This window comes from Stegodyphus dumicola, chromosome 1, assembly GCF_044657685.1.
Source record: "Stegodyphus dumicola isolate Sdum_Otavi_A_Nest chromosome 1, ASM4465768v1".
Classification (NCBI taxonomy): Eukaryota; Metazoa; Arthropoda; class Arachnida; order Araneae; family Eresidae; genus Stegodyphus; species Stegodyphus dumicola.
In genome coordinates this window covers 162,467,552-162,480,557 of record NC_140768.1, presented here as the reverse complement: position 1 = coordinate 162,480,557, position 13,006 = coordinate 162,467,552, and the positions used below count along the sequence as shown (strand labels likewise).

The 13,006-nt window shown below is 33.2% G+C and overlaps 1 protein-coding gene across 3 annotated transcripts in view; it reads right to left on the bottom strand.

Moving 5' to 3' along the window:
* The window catches only part of LOC118198772 (5-oxoprolinase), a 187,030-nt gene that overhangs the window by 69,322 nt on the left and 104,702 nt on the right, over positions 1 to 13,006 (bottom strand). For all 3 annotated transcript variants that reach the window (XM_085822874.1, XM_085822870.1, XM_085822863.1), the window contains exons 23-24: positions 12,579 to 12,753; positions 65 to 174 (exon numbers count right to left, since the gene is read on the bottom strand). In XM_085822874.1, the coding sequence (XP_085679000.1) occupies positions 65 to 174; positions 12,579 to 12,753 (285 nt within the window). The remainder of the gene's footprint in view (positions 1 to 64; positions 175 to 12,578; positions 12,754 to 13,006) is intronic.

The following is a 13,006-nucleotide window of genomic DNA, read 5'->3' as shown; positions in this document are numbered from 1 at the left end:
AAATGCAAACAGTTTCTTGTGAACAAGGTTTTAAACAAAAAGACAGTTTTAAAACAAAAAATACCTTTTGATTAGCAGCAACTTGAGCTTTTAAATCAGAAAGGTTATCTCTCAGATTTCTAGTTCCACTGCATCCAGGTAAATTTGAAGGAGCTTTCAGCATTTCAGTAACTTCTAAATAATAAAAATATAATACAGGAACTAAATTAAATTGTAAAACAGAATATAAATAGATAGCATTAAATATTGTAAGAAAACATATTATATCAAAATGCAACAAGAAAATTTAACTTTAATTTCTTAACAACTTAATAAAACCTAATAGATGAAGTTCATTTGCATTAAATCCCTTATATATCTTAATTAGCATAAAATATAGAAAAAAGTCTCCAGGCATGTATTATGTAAAACTCTAAAATTAAACAAAGCTTCCAGTAAATACTTATATTTAAGAGAATACCAATGATGCATTAACCTGGGAGCATGTTCACTCATATGAGTTACACAAGCATGCACACTGGGTCCAAAAGACCCGATTTTGTGTCTTTTGAAAAAAAAAAAAATGTAAATCTCCAGAAAAAAATGTTACATCACTGTCAATAATAAATTTTATGATCAAACTTTAAAAATATGCACATTAAAATTGTAAGCTTCTTCAAATCTTTTTATGAAACAAAATTTCTTAAAGGAATAGAAAAACTGTGTTATATATTAGCATAAGGGAAAAAAATGGTACAACTTTACTGATTCTTTATTATTATTATTTTTTTTTATTAGCACTATAGACACAGAGAAAGAATGCAACAACAAATGTTAGCAGCACACTGAACAAAGTGTTGTCATGTGTTCCAAATAGAAATATTTTTCACATTCTGTATAGTGCATTTTTGTTTTTCTGTGCCTTTTTCTCTGGGCAAACCCCACACACCTTCATTTCTTTTCTTTTTTTCATTTCCAATAATTTTCCCCAATAAAGCATGGTTCATTACAACATTATTATAAAGATCTTCAATTTTAGATTTAAACAAGTTTTCCAAAAGTTCAACAGTATATCATATAAAATAAAAATGTATAATGACAAATTTAAATTGAATAACAACATTAAATTTAGCACAAATTTTACAAATAAAACATACTTACAATCTCTAGAAGGAAAACAAAATAATGAAACTGCTAAATTACCATAATTCACAATTGTGGTCCATTCTCTGAATCTGAAACATAATTGAATTAATAATAATAATAAAGACACAAATTATGAATATACAATTAATGGTTTTTTTTTTTAGAGTCTTATTCACTCAATGGTAAGCGGGAAAGTTTATGTATAGGACGCTTCATTTCGCCCAATAAGGTTTTTAGTTTCACAACACGAACTTTTCCATCAGCACCAGGATATAGTTCAATTACTCGTCCAAGTCGCCACTTTAATGGAGGCAAATTTTCGTCCTTTATCAAGTCATTGAGGGCTAAATTTGGTTTATCCCTCAACCATTTGGTACGCCCTTGTAATTGTGAAAGATAATCTCTAGACCAACGTTTCCAAAAGCTCTGGAAAATTTGCTGTGTCAATTTCCATCTTTCAGCAGGGGTTAGCTTATTATTTGTAAGATCAGGTTCAGGAATTGCTGTTAATGTAGTCCCAATTAGGAAATGTCCAGGTGTTAAAGGATTAAAATCTTCAGGGTCAGATGAGATGGAAACTATTGGCCTTGAATTCAAACACGCCTCGATCTGTGTAATTAAGGTGTGAAATTCTTCGTATGTCAGAACCTGGGTACCAATAGTCCGCTTTAAGTGAATCTTCATTTGTTTCACTCCAGCCTCCCAAAGGCCTCCAAAGTGAGGGGCAGCAGGAGGATTGAAGATCCATTGAATATTTTCACTGCTCAGGTAGTTTTGAAATGCTTCGTCAGAGGAAAGTGTAGCTATGTATCTTCTTAATTCTCGATCAGCCCCAACAAAGTTGGTTCCTCTATCGGAAAAGATTTTCTTGGGTTTTCCTCTGCGTGACACAAATCTTTTCAGAGATGCTAGGAATGCTTCAGTTGTTAGATCACTGACCACTTCTAGGTGAATGGCCTTTGTGGTGAAACATATGTAAAGGCAAACGTAACATTTATATCTCGTTCCTCCTCTTCCTTTCCTAGCTTTAATTAAAAAGGGGCCTGCAAAATCTAGTCCTGTATTCGAGAATGTTCTATCCGGCAATACGCGAGAAGCAGGTAGGTCGCCCATTATCTGACTGGATGTGCTTGTTCGATTTTTAAAACATTTTATACATTTCCAAATTATTTTTCTTACAATTTCTCGGCCATTAACGATCCAATATTTCTGTCGCAGAGCAGATAATGTTAATGTGGCTCCTCCGTGAAGGTTCACTTCGTGAAAGTGTTTGACTATCAATTCAGTAACTTGGTGACTTTTGGGAAGAATGATTGGATACTTTGTGTTTTCTGAAAGATTCGAGTTACAGAGTCTACCACCGACTCTAAGGATTTCTTCTCTATCAAGAAAAGGATTTAATTTCAGGATTTTACTGCTGAGATTCAATTTCTTCCCTGCTTTCAAAAGTCTAATTTCTTCTCTAAATTCGGAATTTTGCATGATTTTAAAAATCAAATTGCTTGCCTTATCCAATTCTTGAACTGTTAAAAAACCCTTGAGTTTTAAAGATGTAGGTTTAATATTGTGGCAGAATCTTAAACACCATGCAGTTACGCGTTTCAATTTTTTCCAGGATGAAAACCTGGATGTCAATTCAAATTCAGCCTCTTGGCTAATAACAGAACATACAGTAGTTTGACGCTGTTCTACCTGTACCTCTTCCACCATAGGCTCGATCAAAGGACCAAAAGATGATGAAGGTAAAATTTTCTCTTTTAACCACACTGGTCCATTGAACCAAAGTTTATTTTCCACTAGATCAGAAGCTCTTAATCCACATGAAACTATGTCAGCCGGATTGTCATTTCCCTTACAGTATTTACATTGCGAAGGTGATACAACATCTTGTATTTCCCGTACACGATTAGCAACAAAGGGTTTCCATTTATCAGCGGAACCCCTGATCCAGTGAAGAACAATTTTAGAGTCACTAAAACAAAATACATTATCTTCTTGGATAGTAAATAATTTTCTTAAATATTTAACTATTCCTGTGGCAATAATAGCTCCCATAAGTTCTAAACGAGGCAAGGTTAATTTTTTAAGTGGGGATACACGGCTCTTTGAAAGAACAAAAGACATACAGCAAGAATCAGGATCACGAAAATATGCAACAGCTCCATATCCCTTGAGGCTGGCGTCACAAAAGACAAAAAGCTCTATTTTATCGAAATTTACACATTCATCATTTAATTTGTATTTTCTAGGAATACACAAGTTGAGAATAACTTCAAGTTCAAAGTACCAAGTTTTAAATTTTTCACTCAAATAGCTGGGCAAAATTGTGTCCCAATCAATACCCAATTCCCATAACTCTTGTAATAAGAATTTTATTCTGATAACAAAGGGTGCAATGAATCCAACTGGGTCATAAATTTTTGCCACAATCTGTAATACCTTTCGCTTTGTAACGTGTTTCCAGTCAACTGGTTGTAAAAGTTCCTGTACATCTAATTTCAATGTATCCTCATCCAAATCCCAAATTATTCCCAGCACCTTTAACGTTTTCTTATCCAAATTATCTTCCTTATTAATTAAACCAATATCTTGCCAATGATTTTTTAAAGATACGGAATTTGATTCAAATTTTCTTAAGTTCATACCAGCGTCTTGAAGAATTTTAACTGCATCAGTTGATAATGAGAAAACTTCTTCAACGGAGTCTGCTCCATGGATAAGGTCATCAACATATAAGGACTTATTTAGCATGTCAACAGCCTTGCTATATTTCTTTTCATAACCCTTAATATGATGTTTGATAGTGGCGGACAAAATAAACGGACTTGTTGTCATTCCAAACGGCACTCGGCACATTCGGAAAACCTTAAAGCCTAAACTATTGTCACTATTGTCGTAAGAATGATCAAACCACAAGAACCTTAAAAAATTTCTATCTTCACTATCAATTTGAATTTGGTGAAAAGCCTTCTCTATGTCTGCACAAAATGCAACTTTATGTACGCGAAATTTTAAAATTATATCCAACAAGTTAGGATTTAAATTAGGGCCTGATAACAAACATTCATTTAACGATTTAGCTCCTTCAGACTTAGAAGAGGCATCATAAACTATTCTTATTCTTGTTGTTACTTTTTCTTCACGTATAACTGGCCTATGAGGCATATAATAACAGTTAGGTTCATTTTCAACAAACTTACATTGTTCAACAATCCCCCTTTCAACTTGTTCTCTAATTATATTATCATATTCATTATATAGGAAATCATTTCCCTTTAATTTATGCTTAAGTCCTAGAAATCGATGTTTAGCAACGAAAAAATTATCAGCGAGTTGTGATTTATTGTCCTTCCAAAAGAGTTTTGTTTCGTATCTGCCGTTATTAAATTTTAAAGTGTTGTTAAAATGCCTAATAGTATCCAAATCAGTTTCCGAAAATGTTTTGTTTTCATTTTCAATTCCTATCGAATCCAATTTCCAAAATGACTGTAAATCAAATGTGTTTCCTTCAACGGCAGATAAAAACAACGCATTAATTCGAGTATTATTATTTTTTACTTTACCCATCACTGTGTATCCAAATATGGTCGGTACTATAAACAAACCATCATTTATCATTGAATTACTTCCTGTTTGTATATACCAGAAATGCTCCAGCGCCAAGCAGAATATTTATGTTCTCATTAACGGGACTTGTGTCCGAAAGTTCCAAACCTTTTTTAGTCATAAATTCTTTAATGTTTTGATATGTTGATGGCGCCTGGAAGTTTATTGATGATATTAATTCTATCCCGATAGCTTCTACAACAAGGCAGCGATCATCGTTTTTATTTTTTATTTTTAGACTATATACATCAAATTCTTGCGAGTTACCGCGCTGATTTCCAAACGAATAAATTGTTAGAAATTCTTTTCTAATGACTTGCAACTCTAAATCGCGCGCTAACTTGTGGGTGATGAAGTTTCGTTCACTACCTGAATCAATTAATAATCTTACGATTCTCAATATATTTTTGCTTTGAGCAATAACAGAACATGTCTGTAAAAGCACACTATTTTCAGGTTTTAGAGTGTTACAGTGGGAAGTAGATACTAAAGTTTTATTTTGCGTATCTGCGGAGTTAACATCTTCCATTTCTTTCGATTTCAAACGGCAGAAAAGTTTATTATGATTTTTGTCGTTACAATTTTCGCATGGTTGTATTTTTGAATGACAAAACGCCGACAAATGTTTTAGAAAGCATCTATAACAGCGACCTTCATGTTTTAATTTCTTTCGTTTTTGTTCGTCAGAAAATTTCAAACATCCGGCAGATGTATGTTCGTTTGATTTGCAGAATATGCAAAACATTTTTACCGATGTGTTAAAAGCAGAAGCTTGTGATTTGACTTTATAATTTTTTAAGCCTTGTTTAGGATTAACCCCTGTGTATTTATTACCTTTTGAGCTATTAATCAAAATACTTGCTTCTCGGCATTCAGTTTCTATTTTAATGAACTCTATTAATTCACTTACTTCTATATTTTGGTTAGATGTTCTTTTTCTATGGAATTCAAGAGCTAAATCTTCAGGTAACAATTTAAGAATTATTGGGTTCAATAACTGTCCGTATGAACCGCTAGTAACATCTAAACTACTTAAATTTCTAACGCAGATTTGTAACTGATCATAGAGCTTTCTTAACCCAAAAACATTTGAAGAACTTTTAACTGGTTCTAACTGTAACAACATCTGCATGAAGTTTGATATAATAACATCTTTACGACCAAACCTCTCTTCTAAACTTTTAATGCATAGATCATAATTTTCTTCAGATAAAGCATAACCAGAAACACAATTATATGCTGAACCAGATAATAAACTTTTCAAATATGTAAACTTATCTATTTTAGATAAACTTGGATTAGAATGAATAGCATTATCATACGAATTAAAGAATTCGAGCCATTTACTGGGATCACCAGCAAATTTTTCAATGTTTAATTTAGGTAACTTTACTGAAGCACTACTTGTAACAACATTATTACCACTCAGAGTACTACTAATACTATTACTAGTTGTAATTATACTTCTTTCAACAACTTCATTACTGTTAATTTTCTTTACTTTACTAACAATCTTAGCTTTAAACGTTATAATTTTTTCATCATATTCTTCACATACAAGTAGTTCGTTATCATATTCTTTTTCATCAATCATGAGAGCATCGATCTTTGAGTCAAGAGTTTTAAGTTTCTCATGGTATTCAATTAACAATTCATATGATGAATTTAAATCTTCTAGATGTTCTTTACTTAATTCTTCCGATAATAATTTCTCAAGTTTATTTAGAAGTGTAGTAACTTTACTACGTACAATAGCACGTTTCTTTTTCTCTTTTGCTAAATCATCCATCATGCTTCGTTTTCAAAGATCGATACTAAGAACAAATAAATCAAATTTCTTACCTTTCAAAAGGTAATTCCCCTTGTCCCGGGTTTCGGCACCAGAAAAATGTGTGGTGTCTCTCTTCATGAGTCATAAATTCAAAGATCGTTTCGTTTCAGGAGTCAAGGTTGGGAGAGCATTAGAATTTCAAATCAAAACTTCAAGATTTCTTAGAACATAGAAATAACATTTATTAACGATAAACTTATATTACTTCTGCCTATAGCGGCCATGAAACATAATCAAGCATCAAATAAATATGACATGCGTCATTCTTCATGTTCAAGCGTCAAGTGGAATATTTTTCATCGGCGCGCATCAAGAGCGCCACCTATCTACCAAAAAGACGGAACAAAGCGATTTATGTCATTCTCACTGTCGCTTTCAGAACCCATATCAGTTTCTGAATCAGTAGCATGTGAATTAAAAAGTCATGAGCACTTCTATCCACATCTGCTTCAATACATTCTTCGATAGTTGATACATCTGGTAAATTTTGCAACATTTCTTCCTTGTAAAATAAATTACACATATTTGCCACTTTCTATACTATCACAAATCAACTATGTAATAGCAATATGAATAGGCGCTGGGTCTAAAAGATCCGATCCGATCAAAATCAAGACTCTGAATCAAAGCCCCAGTGAGAGAACTTCGGAAACAGAAAAAGGTCAACCCCATACATGACTACAATAGACCTCAACATTTTGCTTGAAATAGGTGTGCTTTGAGAAAGGTTCATTTAAGCGTGTGATTCTACTGGTTCCAGTAAGCGTGCTCGCGAGTTAATAGAAAGTAATAAAACTTTTTAAAATGTAAATATCACAATCTAAGTATTTTTCACTAAAGCAATTAAAACACTTGAAAGACCAGTTCAAGACACACAACTGAAAAATATTCATCTTTGATCCAACAATATCTTTCGCTATTTCAGCAACAAGCAAGGATAATTCATAATCACAGTTCTTTTCAGCCATTTATCAGATTGCTCAAATTATTTTGATTCTTTCTGATTATCTGCAACCCCACTAAAAAACCATGAAAAACTGTGATATTACTGCAAACATTCTCCTGTCTCCATAACTGTGACTGTAACTTTAAAATGTGTTCATAACTTTAATTTCTCTTTTAAATGCTTTCAAAATATTCAATTCTTGTGCATACAGAAGAATCAAAGATTTTAGCAAAGATACTTTCATCACTCACGAATCTGCTTACCGAAAATGGAAGAAGAAAGATCAATGTGAGTATTCTCCGTTTCTTTATTCAACATTTTGGGAAAATATGGCATTCCTTGCTGGGATGGTGTAAAATTATTTCGCTATTATTAAAAAAATCTAATGTGTTCATCCAATATATTGATTAAGTATTGAATATTTTGAAACACTTTTAGTCACTAAAAGATGAGTGAGGAAATTATTTAAAAAAAAAAATGTGGTACATCCAGATCATCAGTTGCTAAAATTCTAAATAAGATAGAGTCTGATCTTTCTGATGATAAAATTAATTTAAATGAATTGAAAGAAAATTTAGAACTGCTGAAATATAAGGTTGATATTTTAAAATCTGTTGACAGTGAGTTAGAAGCAGTTTTAAAATCGGAAGAAATTGAAATGTTGATGAATATCTAGATAAGATAATTTTATACAAACTTAGAGCCAACAAGAAAATTAGTGTGATAAAAGTTGAAGAGAAAACAGATTTCTTCTATCGAATAACTTCATACAAGAAACTAATCAGAATTACTGCATGGATTTATAGGTTTTTCAAGAATATTAGACAACCTTTCGAGAAAAGCCAAGGGTCATTAACAGCAGTGAAATTGGTAAACCAGTAAAGATTATTTTAAAAGAAGTATAAGAAGATTTTTTATTCTGAAAAGAAGACAGACTAAGGTCTCTATCAACAATTACCAATTCATAAGAATTATTAAAAGTAAAGACGAAGGCTTTTATGAGATGAGATGAAGAAAATTTTAGACTTCTAGTATTAATTTCCGATTGCCACGTAGTTAAAAACTTAATTATGTGGAAATACCAAGAACTGGGCCATGCCAGTGTACAGTATTTAATGTCACCGTTGTGAGAAGACTATTGGATGCTGAAGAGATGGAAAACAGTCAAGAAAATAATAAAGACATGCTCTTCCTGTAAAAGGTCCAATGTAAAAACTGTGAATGTATCTGCAGGACGTTTACCAGAAGATTGTGTTCGAAATGCTTTAGTTTTTGAAGTCGTAGAAGTAGATCTTTGTGGTCCCCTGCATTTAAGAATTGGATCCAGTTGTTTAATAGTGTTTACACTTGTGCTGTTTATCGAGCTATTCATATTGAACTAGTAGCATCATTGTCTGAGGTTAGTTTTGTTCAAACATTGAGGAGAGTTATTGTGAGAAGAGGTTGGCCTAGTATTATTTCTTCCGACAATGAAGTAAATTTAGTGGGTATGGCTAACGAGCTAAAATGAATTAACAGGTCTAGATTGCAGGAATTCACATTGTTTAAGAGTATTTAATTACGTGGAAATTCATAACACCATCGGCACCCTGATGGGTGTTTTTGGGAGCATCTGATAGGCATGTTAAAAAACATAGTTAGGTGTGTTTTAGGAAATGCGCATCTAGATTGTGAAGATATAGACGCAGAACTCTGCAATGCTGAAAACACCATGAATAATAAACCCCTAATCTGCATATCAGATGACAGCAATGACCTTATATCCTTAACTCCTTGCAATTAAAAAAAGATGCAGGAGTTCCAGATTTAGATCTAATCAATTCATGCAAGGCTAAGAAATGACAAAGACTTACAGAGCAGCTTAGAAAATGATTTAGAATTGAATATTTAGGACAGATGAGAGAATATAACAAGACCACAGATATACAATTTGGAAGAATGCAATATTGTCCTTCTTCAAGATGACAACATGAAAAGAAACAACTTGTGCTTAACCAAAGTGGTTAAAATGTATCCTGGTAAAGACAGAAAAGAAAGTATGTATGGCAGAAGTCAAGACCAAACATCAAACTTATTTGAGACCTGTCCAGAAATTTTATCAGCTAGAAGTTAAAGATAGTAACAAACTTTTAAAGAATGATCCCGAGTTAAGGCCAGTGACTGTGGTTTAACTTTTTACGCGAATGCTCCAAGTGATTCTGAATGTCCTAAAAATGATAAGGTTGTCATTCAAAAATCAAGATTTGGATGTCTCTTGAAAAAGAAACAACAAATGAGCCTATGACTTTGAAATTATTGAGCTTCAAATATAAATCTCTGAATCTAAAAAAGGGGAGATTATCGCAAACATTCTCCTAGCTCTGTAACTGTGACTGTAACTTTAAAAAGAGCATTTTAGGAAAAGATATGGCAATACACCATATTCACCAAAAAGTATTAATGTATTCTCCCATGTATATATGTAGAATCTCTCTAGATGGCTTTCTACTTTTCTGGACATTTTCGCCAATGCGACTACAGATTATGATGCTCCTATGAAAATTTCAGCATAGCACTGGATCACATATTGCAGTTTGTCTTCAGTGATTTCTCAAACTTAGCTTTCTACATGTAGAGAGCAAGCACCTCTTTTTTTCCTTCTCATTTTTAGGATTTAAGTGTCAGAGATTATCCAAAATCACCAACAAGTCAACTCTTCGGTGGGGGTATGGATAATCAGAAAGTGACATTATTATGCTGTAAGTACCAGACGTACAATTTTTCATTCCTTATCTAAAAAGTTATCTCTTCTCTTTCTTTCTGAAGTAGTTTTCCTCTCTATTAATATGGATATCACAACATAGTTTTGTTATTCCTAAGTAAAATTTCAAAAATATGTTAAACAGACAAAAGTGATAAATTTCTCTGCTGCTATGGTTACTTTCATTTTCAGAATTGGTAAATAATATGCTTTTGAAGACTTATGATGCAAATATATACAAAAATATTAATGCATTTTTCAGCCCACACAAATTTTCTTTTCATAGACTTGAGCAGATTTTTTTCAGAAGGTATGAATCACCATAAAAAACAAATATACTGAATGTTGAGCACTACCTTAAGAAATTACAATTTTAAGAAAAAAAAGTATTTTCGTAATTTTCAACAGTCAAGTAAATAAACACTAAAATATTTCAACTTAAATGTATAAAATTATTAAAAAATTTCCATACACACTGATGAGCTAAAACAATATGACCATTCCCACAATTTTCAATGAACTTATCTGGATGATATGTAGGGCACATGATCAAGTAGGAATGGCATTTGACTGTTGCTGGGGTAGGTAAGGAATCATTCTTGCACTTATTTTTGTGAGTGATGGGAAAGGCTGTTGATCTAAGTGAATTTGAGAGAGGGCAGATTGTAATGGCCAGAAGACTCTGAACGAGTATCTCCCAAACTGCACGACTGGTTTGTTGTTCACAATCTGGCGTTTGTATTTACATAAAGTGGATGAATGACAGTGAAACCAGCAATAGATGCGAAGGTGCTGGACATCAACACATCATTACAGAAAACGAGCGTCAGAGACTGCACCGCTTGGTACAGCAAATCAGCATCACAGGGTTGGCATGCATTGTATTATACTGCAGTACGATGCAGGTCCCAGTACAAGTGTTTCAGAACACACAGTTCAGCAGAAATTGTTGGATATGGGACAGTGCAGCAGACGTCTCACTCGTATGCCTCCATTGACCAAGTGTCACTGTCAACTGTGCCTACAATGCGTCCCAGAAACATCGAGACTGGGCCATGGATAAGTGAAAGACAGTCGTTTGATCAGATGAATCACAATTCCTCATTCATCACATCGATCGTTGTATCAGGGTACGCCATCTCCCAGGCAAACAATTGCTCCCCCCTCTACAGCAGGTCATACACAGGCTGCTGGTGGCGGCAGTATTACGCTTTTAAGGACATTTTTATAGGCAGATTTGGGACCCATGGTTGTGGTAAAAGAGAACATGAAAGCTGCAGACTAACTGAACATAATTGTGAATCAGATGCACCCTTACATGGTGTCTGTCCTTTCAACTGGAAATGGAATCTTCTAGCAGGACAACCACAAATTTTGAATTGTGTTGGAGTGGTTCGAGAAGCGTAAAGATGAATCCCAATTAATGTCCTGGCCACTTAACTCGCTGGCTCTTAACCCGATAGAGCACATTTGGGATGTCATGGAGAGGCAACTTAAGAGTTCAGACACCATTATGTTGGAATATCTTGACTTTGCACGACCCCTGCTTAGAAATTTGGTACAATCTATCTCCAGCCATGCCAAGGCAAGCTGCAGCTGTTTTGCAAGCCAAATGTGTTATTGAGTAGGTGGTCATAATTAGTTTGACTCTTCAAGCACTAAAATCAATAATACATGAAAATACATTTGTTGGTAATAATATATGAAAATATACACATTAAATTATTCAGTATTAATAAATAATGTTGCGTGCGTACGGGTTCGTTTGAAATGAATGCACAAGTCCGATAAAAAATGAACAAAAATTTATTATTATCACATGAAATATGCTTAAATTTCCTCAAATATTCATGCAGTATTACAAAATCTCACAGTAGTTATCTTTTATCTACTCAAACATTGTAAAGAACTTAATTCAACACAGCTAAAGAAAGCTAATCCGCGAATTCGCTACAATCAACAAGAGCAGTTTTCTAAACAACAAACTAAGCAACTACTATGAACTGAGATGTTTTTCTCCTTTTATAAGATTTTTAAAATCACATGCTAGAATTTTCTAGTACTTTCTCGAAATCAAAAAGAGATATTTATTTATTTAATGCACGCGCTCTTGTATTTTCAATTTTCCGGCTTAGCTTTCTTTTAATATTCGTCACACGCTCACTGCGTGAGAAATAAGACCATTTAATTTATAATTGAACTAACATTAGCTTTTTAAATACCAAATTTGTAACAATAATAATTAAAAAATTACTTTAAAATCAACTCAATTTAAAAAATATGAATATAAAATGGATATCAAGAAATACAACATTATTAAAGTAGCTTACCTTCTTCTTGAAATGCACCATCTTTTACAAGTTTGAATGATACAAATGTTGCACCTTCTTGAAGTAAAGATCTTGAATGAGGAGGCATAGACCCTGGAGTCAGGCCACCAATGTCAGCATGATGGCCTCGGCAGGCGACAAAAAATACAGGTTTCTTAAATTCACCATAAAATACCTAAAACATTTTAAAATGCCATGATGATACATTAACACATATATTATTTTCATTGAAAAATACAGTTAAGTATAATCATATTTTACATTATTACTCTATATACCAGGCATCGGCAACCTATGACACGTACTCTATAATTATATACACCACTCTACAAAGTTATAAGATAAAGTTAGATCACCCTCTTTACCTTCTCTGTGCCATTCCACCTGATTCACTTTCTCTCCTTTTGGCTGGGTTCATCATGCCAATT